The sequence below is a fragment of the Amia ocellicauda genome, chromosome 23, assembly GCF_036373705.1.
Source record: "Amia ocellicauda isolate fAmiCal2 chromosome 23, fAmiCal2.hap1, whole genome shotgun sequence".
In the NCBI taxonomy this organism is placed as follows: Eukaryota; Metazoa; Chordata; class Actinopteri; order Amiiformes; family Amiidae; genus Amia; species Amia ocellicauda.
Genome location: NC_089872.1, coordinates 18,078,429 through 18,090,827, shown reverse-complemented (window position 1 = coordinate 18,090,827; position 12,399 = coordinate 18,078,429). Strand labels below are relative to the sequence as shown.

The window sequence follows — 12,399 nt, the reverse complement described above, 5'->3', positions numbered from 1 at the left end:
CAAGTCTGATGCAGTCAGCTATGTGCACATCAGCCACTAATTAAAATGTATCAAATACGAGACCTTGAATTATATCTGCTGAATGGCTGATTAAGATTCCCAATGTTTTGCAGCACTGCGAGCACTGGTGGAGTAATTCAGGAGTCTCGGTGGATCTGAAAACCGTTCTTTTTAATATTATCCTCTGCATGAATTAAAGAATCACTGCAGTTTAAAAATGTAATCGCATCTTTTTGGCATTTGGGAAACCTCCTGTGCCAAACAAGGGAAGGTCATATGAGTTTACTCCATGTCCCTGTGTATTGTCTGGAAAAACATCTTCTTAATCCAGTTTTTTGGATTAGGATCCTGCAGCTGTACTCTGCTCACTGAATTGATCGTAAAACAATGTTATATTGAAATATCTTGTAGGACTACCACAGTGCTGTCATATGCATATCTGCACATGGGGAGATTTTGAAAAGCACAACTTTACATTAGCACAAGTGCCTTTGTTTTAGGTATTCGATTATATTATAACCTCCTTTTAAACTGTATAAGTCACAATTTGCCTTCAGTTTTGTTGAGATGGATCCAATTAAAACAATTCTCAAATACTGCTTTAGCTCCACCCAGGTTGACAACCATTCATAAAGGTGAATTTCCTCTAAAAAGCTGTGAAAGTCCTGTTATCAGATTTTAAGTAGCTGGGAGCTTGGATACTTCAACTCAGTGGTTCTCAACCCTGGTCCCGGACGACCCCTACCCTACTGGTTTTTGTTCCAACTGAGCTCTCAATTACTTAATTAAACCCTAAATTGAAGTAATAATTTGCTTAAATTTGACTTTTTAATTTGTGTAACTGATAAAAAGTTGGTTCCTTAATAAGATAGTAAGTTCTTTATACAATGTTATACTTAATTAAACCCCCTACTATTTAAAATAATTAAAAGGCTCTGATTTAGGAAATTATTAGTTACATTAAGGCTCCAATTAAGTAATTGACAGCTTGGTTGGAACAAAAATCGGCAGGGCAGAGGGTCCTCCAGGATCGGGGTTGAGAAACATTGCTTTAAACTTAATGAATTCATAGGCTTGGGAAAATTAATAAAGAATCTTACAATTAAAAAAAACTAGGTCATTCTCAAATCTCGTGGATTTCCCTCTCCTTATTCATGTACAGGGCCGTCACATTCATACAAGGCTCGTAGGGTCTGAAACAGGGCCTTCCACTCGGGGGGGAGGTGCTTTGATGGACACCACTCGGTCACACCCATCTTGACAAAGCAAGGAGAAACTGCGCTGTGGAGTTCAGCGAGTGTTAGGAGTCACTGTGCTGCCCTGCATGGTTGTCCGTCTTTGTGAAGACAGAGCCCCTGTTGGGGAATTCACTTCTCCTGCCACATCAGAGCCAGAAGGACCGAGCCGAGGAGAGGTCTTTCTGCTCATCACAGCTGACATTTTCCATCTTGTCTTGGCTTTATGATGAAACATGAATACTCCTCTCTTGTGACAAGATCTTTTCTCCCCCATAAAACATTCTAATAAAATACCGAAAGAAGATCCAGAGTGGTGTAGCGATGGAGTTTTTTATGTATATAACAGCCCATATTAACCAGCATAGTGGAGACCGTGCCCTTCCCCCGTGCAGAATAGATCTGCTCCGCCACAGCTGAACGATCGTTACAGCCCGTGTGGGAGCCGGGCGGAGGAGAGCCGAGCTCCAGTCATCGTAGGTCATCTTCACATGGCCCCGGCTCGTCTGAAGTTTAGCTATCCGTTGAAAATCCACTCTCCGATCAGAGCCGCCTGAGAGTCTTATCGACGCTCATTTCACTGCCTCATTCATTCCTCCACAGCGCTCCTATCGATCTGTGGAGCAGCGCGGCAGTGCCTGTGATCTGGAAATCATGAAAGGTTATAGTGTTGCCGCGAGACATAAAACCCGACACGACTCAAGGGCTCCTCGGCCCAGACCTGCCGCAGTTTAACCCCCGTTGAGCGTGTCCTCAGAAGAGTATCCTTGGAATGCCTTCCTTAGAAGAGTAAATAATGTGTTACCTCAAGGTTTTGGTTCAGCAGGATATCTAAATAGTGTGTCCTTTAAAAGTGTTGTTTTCAGATGACTCGGGTCACCCTACTCCAATCAATCTTGTGGAGGAGGAACTACTTATCCTTGCAAGTTCTGTTTTCAGACCGTAAACGGTGTGCTCCTGACCTGAGAGCTGCCACCGTGCCTTCACGCCTTCGCACCAGCCGCCCCATCACTCTTGACATCTGTAAGCCATGCTGGGGGGTATCTGAGGAGTTGTGAAAGGGTGAAAATTGACCATTATTGAGACACCAGAAGAATGCTATGACAAATAATGCTTTTAGTTGCGTCTTTATTGCTCAAGGGACCCCTCCTTCGAGCTGTTCCTTTGCAGGCATTACTGCTGATCCCACCACTAGTAAGAAGATATATTGGTGCACTGTGATGCAAATGTGAAAAATGTATTGTTGATTGTTTAGAAAAGGTAATTTGGAATCACAGAGACGTCCAATGAGGTTTCCACAGCTGTGAGTGCAGATTAGGATTTTAATTCATCCACAAATTACTCCAGAAAACGTTCCATCTTTTTCTGCAAAGTTATCTGCACTTTCTGGCACGTTCTTTGCTTCTGTGCGTTTAGCATTTAAATAGTTATACACTTTCTGATGAAAGTTCCTAGCTTAGAAAATTAGATCCTTGCTTTCCCTTAGGGAAATGTAGAATGGCATGCAAGCCTGGGCTACACTATGCAAAGTGTGCAACGGTTTATATTCAATTGGAATATTTCTTTTCTTGTTCTTGTGTAAAAGGATTCTTGGCAGAAGTAGAATAGTTAGTGTCTTTTTTTTCATTAGGGTTTTACAAAAGTGAGACATTTTCATGTATTGGGATTTTTTTTTTTTATATATATATTTTAGGAAATAAATAAAAATGAAGAGGGGGGAAAAACAATCCTGTGCTTGTATAACCATTGACAAAAGCAACCGAGACGGTCCTAATTTTATCTTCTAATTTAGTAATCGGTTGAGTCTCTGTAACCTATAGGCTATCCTTTAAAGTTCATAGAGGCATTTATCCTCTGACTTACTATGCTGTAAAATACCAAATGTCAATTCTGTACGTGTCAAGTTTAATAACGAATCGGGGGGAAATGAGATGGAAGTTTCCCCAGTTTTGAGTTGTCACTGACAGGTTCAAGCGAAATCGGAATGAGGATAATGTAGGAGACGGTGGTTTAGAGGTGCGTTAATTAAAAATGAGCATGTGAGGGTTGTGACTGACTGCACCCTTGAGGGATAGGTTCGGCCGGCCTGGCTGGTCAGAGACCGCCTCACGGCCCACAGTGGCTCCATCTGTTATATGGCTACCGAAGAGGAGCAGGGTTTGACAGCTGGAGCCACGACAGCAAGTGGGCACAACCACATCTGTTGCTCTGCTGTTGGTTATCTGAACTGATTGGCCCTCAAGCGCACTTCCTTGGCAATCGGTTACACGAGTGATAGCGATAATGGAGAAATGTAATAATTTGCACGCTGAATAATGTGCTCATCAGATACGCTATTAGGTCTAATGTGTTAACTTTAACACATTCTGTGCTTGTTCAAGGACAACACAATGTGGTGTTAAAATTCACCATAGCACAACACAAGTCTGTGTGGGAAAAACACTTGTCTTAAAAAGACACATGACGCAAAGTTGTGATGTCCTTGAACAAACACAGAATGTGTTAAATGTATCATTAGTTCTAAGAGTGTATCTTTATTAAACCTTTGGCGTTTAAAGGTCTATGCTTCAGTTTTACAAGAATCTTCTGCAGGATCTATGTATTATATATTTTTTTTATATATATATATATATATTGAGGTGTGCTTTAGTACAGCTCTATTTCACATATAAGAGATTCTGAGTTGCAAAGCGTTTGAGAGCTTGTTGTGATCAGGCTGTGTGCTACAGGCACTGATTCATAATGAGTATGAGGCAGGCGGTGGTGTCGGTCTGCGCTCTCCAGGGGGACAGTGTTGTGCTCACGCTGGCCCAGGACAGAGCGGCTGCTGAGATGGACCTCTGCCAAAATAAAAATCTTATCGCTAAGCGTAGTTAGACAGACAACAAACATAACCTGTGTCAGCAGGTCCATTAAAAACTGAAAGAAACAGTGGGCAGAGAAGACTGGGGTTTGTGCTGAGGTGACAACTGTGTTTGTACATCAAGTACATAATCTGTTTCTGAGGGTCTGGGAGAAAACGGCCTGCTTAGGTTATACCCCAGAGCTGTGAAAGACGTGTGGGGTGTTTCTTACCGAAAATGTCTGTCCATTGACTGACTGCCATGGTTGGGATTCAGTCACCAGTGAGACTAAAACAGGAAATCTAGGGAAATAATACCAGGATTGAACAATTCATATAACGACATGTTTTATCAAAAGATTATCTTAAGAGTTGATTTGAACTGATTTGTTTATTTGATTTTGTAATTAATTCTAAGCCTTCCCACCCTAAAGAGAAATTGCTTGTCAAATAAACTAATTTGTCTACATCTATAGCCAGTGCATGAGAAAGTCATCCAGTGGTCTTTACTAAAAGCTCAACCAGGTACACCCTTTAGAACGTAATGTAAATATTAAAGACTCGTACTGTGGTCTTCAAAATGTCAAAAAAGACCTGATTCTGTAAGGGTCTCGCAGGAAAAACCAGCAGAGATGGTGATGTACATCACATTTCGTTTTAATAAAGGCACAGAGTTGATCAATTTTCCTCGGCGCACAACGGTTCTGCACAAGTCACGTACGCCATGTTTGCCATTAAGAGTTTTTATGCTTGTAAGCTCATACCAATTAACATGCCAATATTGAGGAACAGAAACCTATAGATTCCTGCTGTGTGCGTTCCGCATGTCTAGTGTTGATGAAAATTATAATTTAACGTCCCGGTAATGTGTCGTAAGTTTAGTGGTATTGTCATTCTTATCCAATTAAGCTGTACTGAGGATGTTAAATGATATGGAAAAAGAATTCGGTGCTGCTCAATACTACCTATTTAACGGCTCATCAGGTCTGGCTATTCTTGGATTGAGCATTTTAGCATATAACAAAGAGGCAAAAGAATCATTAACAACATTAGGGCGAACTAGCTAACGCTCTGCCTTTAAAAGAGATGTATTCATTAGGAGCTGTTGTCGACTTCTTGTGTACAGTCGAGGCCATTTATTATTTATGTAACTGTTTTATTGTTTTGCAGACGCTCGATGTGACCATAAATTCAACAACAATTTATATCGAACAACGGCATTAAATCTCGCTCCCCTCGAAGTGTCAGTGTTAATAAAGTCTTATTTTTTTCAAAATGAATACATTTGTAGATTTTATGCAACGGCTGCTGGCGAATTTTATGACTGTTGTATAAACTTGTGGGTATTTCGCATTATTTTATCCACGGTGATTTAAAACTTCAGTGCCTCTTGTGTGCAAGAAAAATTTGGAATGTGATATATTTGTCTCCTCGAGGGGTTGTTTTGCCTTTTTTAAAGTTGCTTATTATCGCTATAGCCCAAAGCACTGTGTGGTCGTTTGTTCTGGAATCAACAGAGTAATTAAAGGTTTTGATTGGATTTTTGCATTTAGCTAAAAACAATAGTTTTTAATTTAATGCCCAGTTATTCATTCGGTGGAGATCTGTATGAAGTATGGTTACATAATGTATCTGGGCAAACTGGAAACCCATCATCCAAGTACTGGTTTCGGAAATCTGCGATTGACTGCAAAATGTCAATATCTACAGTGCATTCATATTAAAGCAGCAAGGAGATTAAAGTTTCGGGGACCTTCTCAAGCCATTTGTTTGTCTGTGCGAAGATCAAAATTAAAACTACTGTGAAGACTTATTCTTATGTTTGTGTAAAATTTAAAGAAGTAATATCCTTTTTTTGGGAGACCCTCAGCTCTACAGTTTAGCATTGGCAGTCCCCAACTCGCAGGGAATCCTTCCCCTATGGAGGTGACTCACTTAAACCATTACTTCTGCTTCTTTTGACGAGCTGTCGTTTGTGTTCAAACAAGAGATTAGTTAATTGCTCATAATCTGATGACAGATACGCCACATCAAATATGTTCGAAAGTTAAACCTGTGCGACAGAGCCAGTGTGGCGGTTGAGTCGAGCTGTGGAAAAATCCTACGGCCTGAGCGACTGGAAAGAATTCTCAGAGGATTTCTGATCCAGGTCGCGTAGGCAGCACTGAGACTCTCGATAAATCCTCTTCTAATTTGACACACTCCTGTCAGTCTTGGCTCAGCCGAGCTCTTAGGCTGAACGTGCTGAAATATAGTCTCTCCCAGGCGCGGGGATTTCTACCACCCCGGCCGCTTTCCACTCGGGACCCATGCTTCGGAAGGCCACCGCTCGGGACACGGCTGATGAAAAGTGTCATAAATAAATTGAATGAGATTCCTGCATTCAGTTCTCCTTGTCAGATTAGTTTTTGCACACTGTAAATAACCAGATTAAACTACAGCCAGCCCCCAGAGGCAAATGACAAATGTACGTTACAGGCCTCAAAGTGAGGATTTGTATTCCGTTGACAGCTGGTAACCCTGGCAGTGACCAGTTTCCCTCTCTGGGACGTGCACCCCGAATCAAAAGGCAAACCCCAAAGAACCGCACATTGGGGCGGGGGGGAGTGTGTTCATGTTTGTGTTTGTAGGAACAGAAAATTAGGAACTGTGGCACTCATGTATAGGTAATGAAAATTGAATATGACCAAGGCGTTACTTGATCTAATTTCCTTGCTCCTGAAATAACCCCTCCTTACATGATCTAAAGTCTTGAGCACATTGATTATTCAGATGACTAGGGTAACAGAATTTCAAATTTACCCTCCCACACCCCCTCTTACCTCATTGAATGTATTCTTCCTTGAGGAGAATTAGTCTTAATGCTTGCCGACTCATTTTCATATTTATTGCAGTGTGTAGCAGGTCTTTCCATCCTTCTAGTTAATGCTTTGTATCATGTGCATATCAAGTGAGCTGCTAAATTAACCACCCAGAAACTGGAAAACAGTCTTTTTTTTTTTTCTGTTTTCATAAACATTTTCCTAAAAAAAAAAAAAAAGCTCATGGTGAAATCGGATACTGTGCAATGTCTTAGCCAATCGGGTAGCGCAAAGGTGATGACAGCCTCTATAGAATTTGTTCTGTTCTACCTCCTACCTCACCTCACACCACCCAGCTGTATGACATCATCACCCTGCTTGCAGCAGCTCAGACTCACTTTGTCTATTTGTCAATAGGTGACGTGCTCGTTAACCACAGCTGTACAATGCTTTATTGGACCTTCCAGTATAGAATGAATTGGTTAGAAACTGCAGATATTATTTTTCCAATCTGCAGATTATTAATAAATCACCCCGTGCCTCTGATATTTGTTTAAAACAAATCCCTGTGTTTTGTTTTGATTCATATTTTAAACTTCTAGATGAATTCTTATCTTCAACACGGATGCAGTTCTAGAATTTTCTTCCTGTCGTTTTAGAATTTTCAGATTAAAAACTGAATGAGTTACAACACATTGCCCCCAGTGAATTAATCATCGAGGGCTGCAAGTCTGTAATTTGTAAGTAATTCTCTGATTACTGCATTGGAAGCAGCATTTGCTAGTAGTATACAGGAATATCTGCCAACGAAGCAAGACGTCGAACTGAGTTTCTTGGCAAACAGACGAAGAAGAAGAAAATAGCTGATTTTAAATGCACATTAAGCGAGGCGCTGTGATGAAGCAGACAAAATTATATTCTTTATTTTAAGATTACAATGTATGCAAACTGTCTCATTGTGCAGTTTGCAGAGGCTGCCCCAGATAATCTGCTTTTCGATAACTCTCGGTGCTGGTTTGGCGTGTCGGGACAGCCTGCAGGGCAGTATATCAGTCTCTTCTCTCTTCTCTCTTCTCTCCGCGCCCCCTCAACCCTTGGGAGAAAATCCCTCATATTTCTCATGTCTGCGGAGCAGCCGAGCGTGCCGTGCATCAAGCACCCGCAACGAGCCCCAATGCTTGTTTGTGCCACTGCGTTTTATTGGGGGGAATGTATTGGATGGCAGAAGCCTGCGGACCAGCTGTAGAATTGATTGCCCGTTCATGGTGTCACTGCCTCTAGATTGATCGTCTCATGAGCGGCGTGGTCCCTCAGTAGTCATTTCCCACGTTTGATTGCCCTCATTTTATTTGATTTTATGTTTTTTGTTCTTCCACCCAATTTTTCCAAGTATATTTACGATTCTGTGCGGCATCATTGCGGTGCTGTCACTGCTGTTCAATTATTCTGGCTTTTCTGACTGAGCAGGAACAGAGTGTGTACTCACACACACGCACATGATTCAATGCCATTAGACTTGTCTATCTGATGAAAATGAGTGTGAGAGACAAAGACTTAGATTTTGCTTTGTTTATTTTTTTTAAAGCCCTTGATTTATGGGAAGCTATTTTTATTTCTTGGTACTTGAAGGGGAATCCAGGGGTACAACCTGCACTACTGGGCTGGCAGGTTACGAAACAGTAAGTGCATTCGGCACTTCGCATATGTAGCCAAACCAGTTGCAAGAGCTGTATGTTCACTCGGGTACAGACTTTAAATATTAAGCATTGCTCCTCATCTGCTGCCTGGAGCGACATGGTTTTGAGAGTTTTGAGAGATGGCTGCCTTTGGGACTTTTATTCTACCCCCTCAGAGCCACAATCTATTAGACACAGAAATAAGTACAAATGGGTGAATAGGATATTGTATTTGTCTTCTTGGTTTTATTCTCTGCCTACATTTCCACTCCTACTTTGCTCCACAGTGTTGAAGAGGAGGCTGACGTAAGATGTCCATCCCCCCTTGCCATACTTTGTCACTGTGTTTGTTTTGCACCTGTGCTTGGTCTGAATGTCTGAGGTTTTATTTCTCCCTCTCGGAACAATCTTATTTCTACCAGCCATAAATCTGGGTTAATTAAATAATGGTAAATGGCCAAAGTGACCATGAGATTTGAAGGCGTGTAAAGTGTGACATTGAGAATGTCCAGTCCGCGTCTCCCCAGGATGGCGTTTGCTGGGACTCGCCTGCGTCAATCCTGGGCAGATGCGGCCGAGATAGATTAGGAGCAGATGCAGACAGAAATGTTACGGCATCAATCATAAATGTTCCTGTCGTTTAGCGGTAATTGCTGAAATGGATGCGGCACTTCGGCAGTGGAGGGGCTTCCATGGGTTCTTAAGGAGAGGGGAGACAGTGATTTGAATACAGATTAAAGCGGGAGGTCACCATGTCGTTCAGATGCTTGGAGAAACCTTGCGCCACGTTGCCTTGAATTCCAATATAAATGTAAAGCAGCCGAATGAAGCCCCAGGACAGTACCACGGCAGTGCAGCTCGATTGGTTCTGCCCCCTTAGTTTTTGCTTCTTGGAACTCCCCAACTGGTATACATTGAGTGACCCATTATGGTCGCAATTAAAACAAAGTGTTATATAGTGTAAAATTAGATGTACAATACATACATACACATATCAAAGGGAAGGAAGCTGCCTCATATACGCTGGATCCTCAAGCTCCGGCCTCGTTTTTATTGGAGGTCCCTGTTGATGCAGATTGCTGACCAGACACGGCTGTGATTGCCACTGCCTTAGCAAATTTCATTAGACTCCAAGGAGTTTAGACAGCAGTTGCAAAAAAAAAATACAGTGCTGATCTGCTTAAGCATGTGTCTTAATGCTTATACCTTTATGATACATATTTTACTTATTTAAACTCAATAAATCTTATTGTTTTTATCGTCCCATGAAGACACATCTGTCGGGAGCCCCTGTGTTCCAGGTAGATGTGTACGGATATTGATGGGAATGCGTCCGAGATGCTTTTCAAAGCCGTTTCACAGAACTTCTGCTTCTGAGCTCGCGACTGTCACAGTGTCCAGCTCCATGGGTAGCAACTGCATTTTGAGATGTCCATGGGTTTGGCTATGTTCAGAAAAGGCTTAAACTGCATTTGAAGAACATTCCCTGTAGGGGATGTTTTCTAATTTACAATTGCATAATTGGTCCGATCTGCAGTGTCACTGCTCCCGCTCAGATGAAAACTTGGTAAGAAATTGCGTTATAGGAAAGAGGAGCAACAAAGCCAGCATGGCCATGTGATTTCCTGTGTATGTAATAAAGTTCACCGAAGTCTTCCTGTTGCAATACACTATTTTGTTTTGTGTACAACAGGAATGCTCAGTATTTTATGAAACTAATTTACTTACTTCGCACTTATTGATTCAGTTTTGGTACATGGAAGGTAAAATGTTTTTTCTAGATTGTATAGTTTTTCTCATCCTTTAGTGTCACGCTTTAAATCTCACAATTTTTGTGTTCTCTGATCTTCTTGGGAAATCTAATTCTCTCACATCAAACAAAGCTGAACACCTGTCTTGTCATTCAAACAGCAAGAGGGTTGGCGCTCTTTGGTCTGGTGCTCAGTTAGAAAGCACAGAGGATGCACCCTAGTGGGGAGCACCTTGTGCGAGTCTGAGCGCTGTTGAACGATCTGTTGTTGAGGTAACCGAGTCTGTGAACAGCTGGATCACGTAGTTCTGGATCCCCGGGGGACAGTGGGTCTGCTGACCCATAGTGCGACTGGAAAGCAACAATAACAAAATCAAGGCTAGAAGAATACACCTCATGGTGTAATTATTGCAGTATATTAAAAAAGCCAGGAGAAAAATGCACTCTTGGGTAATTTAAGTGTAAGCAAGGAAAGAAAGTCTTGGATGGATGGGGCAATGTGTTATTTGAACAGCTATAAAACAGGAACTTATTACTGAGGGGGTGGGGAGGGTGTCTTAATGAGGCATGAGAATAAGCATGTGCACTTTTTTATATGTTTATAATTCAGAGAGTAATGGATTATGCAGTATCGTGGTATAAATTAATTTGGAAAGTAAATCAAAGCTGTATCAGTGGAAACCAATTCCACTCGGCTGAACAGAACTAGAGCTGTTGATGCCAGCCTTTCAAGACATATCCTAGACTCCAGTCATTCACATTGACCGTTATGTTTATTAACGCATTGTGTGTCGCTCCCTTTGGCAGTGTTGGACATGGCGAGACACGTGCCGCTCTACCGTGCCCTCCTGGAGCTTCTCCGGGCCATCTCCACCTGCACCTCGCTGGTGCCGTTGCTGCTGCCGCTGTCCGGGGAGCCGGGCGAGGACGAGGAGGAGCGCTCTGAGAGCCAGACCTCCGTGGGGATGCTGCTGGCCAAGATGAAGACCTGTGTGGACACCTACACCAACCGGCTCAGGTGAGAGGCCCGGGATGACACCCACAGCCCCCCCGACATCTGCCTCGTGCAAACCTGTACCCTCAGTGCAGCTGGAAATATGAAATCTAAGCATATTCACACGTATTGAAGCTTAAGGTATAATGTTTTACTCATGGTACTTCTAGAATGACCTTCCCACCTGCTTTGTGATCCACCGATCCCAGACGGAGGTAGAGGATTCACAGGTAGCCATTTCTATCATGGCTCCTGGGGTTGCTAAGCCCCACAGTGTCATGGGTTCATTCTCACACTTTGTTTTTTCCACCTGTGGAGAATTAATAAATCCAACGCAGATGTATAGCATGTGACAATCTTTATGCATGCGAGCGCTCGCTGGATGCCGGAATTATCGGTCTTAAGAAAGCGGACGGTTCATATCCCTTGGCCTGTCCATCAAGACAGGTTCAGCACCCGCCGTGATCCGGTTTAAGTCCTGATATTTCCAGCATGAGAGAGCAGCAGCCAGCGCCAGCTTCAGACCTCACCAGGGATAGATCATCATTCATTATTCATGCAGCAAAGTGCGGAAGCTGAAATGTCATCTGACGACAGCAGCAGAATTAACAGTTTATGTTATTAGCTGGTTCGCGGCTGCCAGTTGTCCCATATATCATCCAAATATTGCGCTACGTGGACCGTGTGAATTTATAGACGTAATGCATCGCCGGTCCTTTGCCAGAACCTGCCCGCCGTGTGGAGGTTTGGACAGTGAGTGCACCTGCTGTGGTGCCAACCTGGGCTGATTTTGTGTGATTGTCATGCACTTTTAGCTCCCTATTCATCTCACTGAGAGGCCTGATTATAGTTTGTGCAGAGATATCCCTCATGATCCATTGATGATCTGTGATTGGTCTTTAAATTTGGCTTGGATGTTATTCATAGGGCCTCATTATAATCAATATCTTTGTCATGAATGGTGATACTGGGCTGTAGTGTCAGACTGAGACACCCAACCCTAGACACTAGGTCAACTTCGCTATGAACGTCTGCATTTCAAGCCCTAATAACAGCCTGAACTCCAACACCATTGAGGTTCTAGCTATGGCCTCCTGCTCG

General features: G+C 42.6%; 1 protein-coding gene across 10 annotated transcripts in view; it reads left to right on the top strand.

The window, feature by feature from the left end:
* The window catches only part of birc6 (baculoviral IAP repeat containing 6), an 84,934-nt gene that overhangs the window by 57,672 nt on the left and 14,863 nt on the right, over positions 1–12,399 (top strand). For all 10 annotated transcript variants that reach the window (XM_066696541.1, XM_066696539.1, XM_066696536.1 and 7 more), the window contains exon 66: positions 11,112–11,322. In XM_066696541.1, the coding sequence (XP_066552638.1) occupies positions 11,112–11,322 (211 nt within the window). The remainder of the gene's footprint in view (positions 1–11,111; positions 11,323–12,399) is intronic.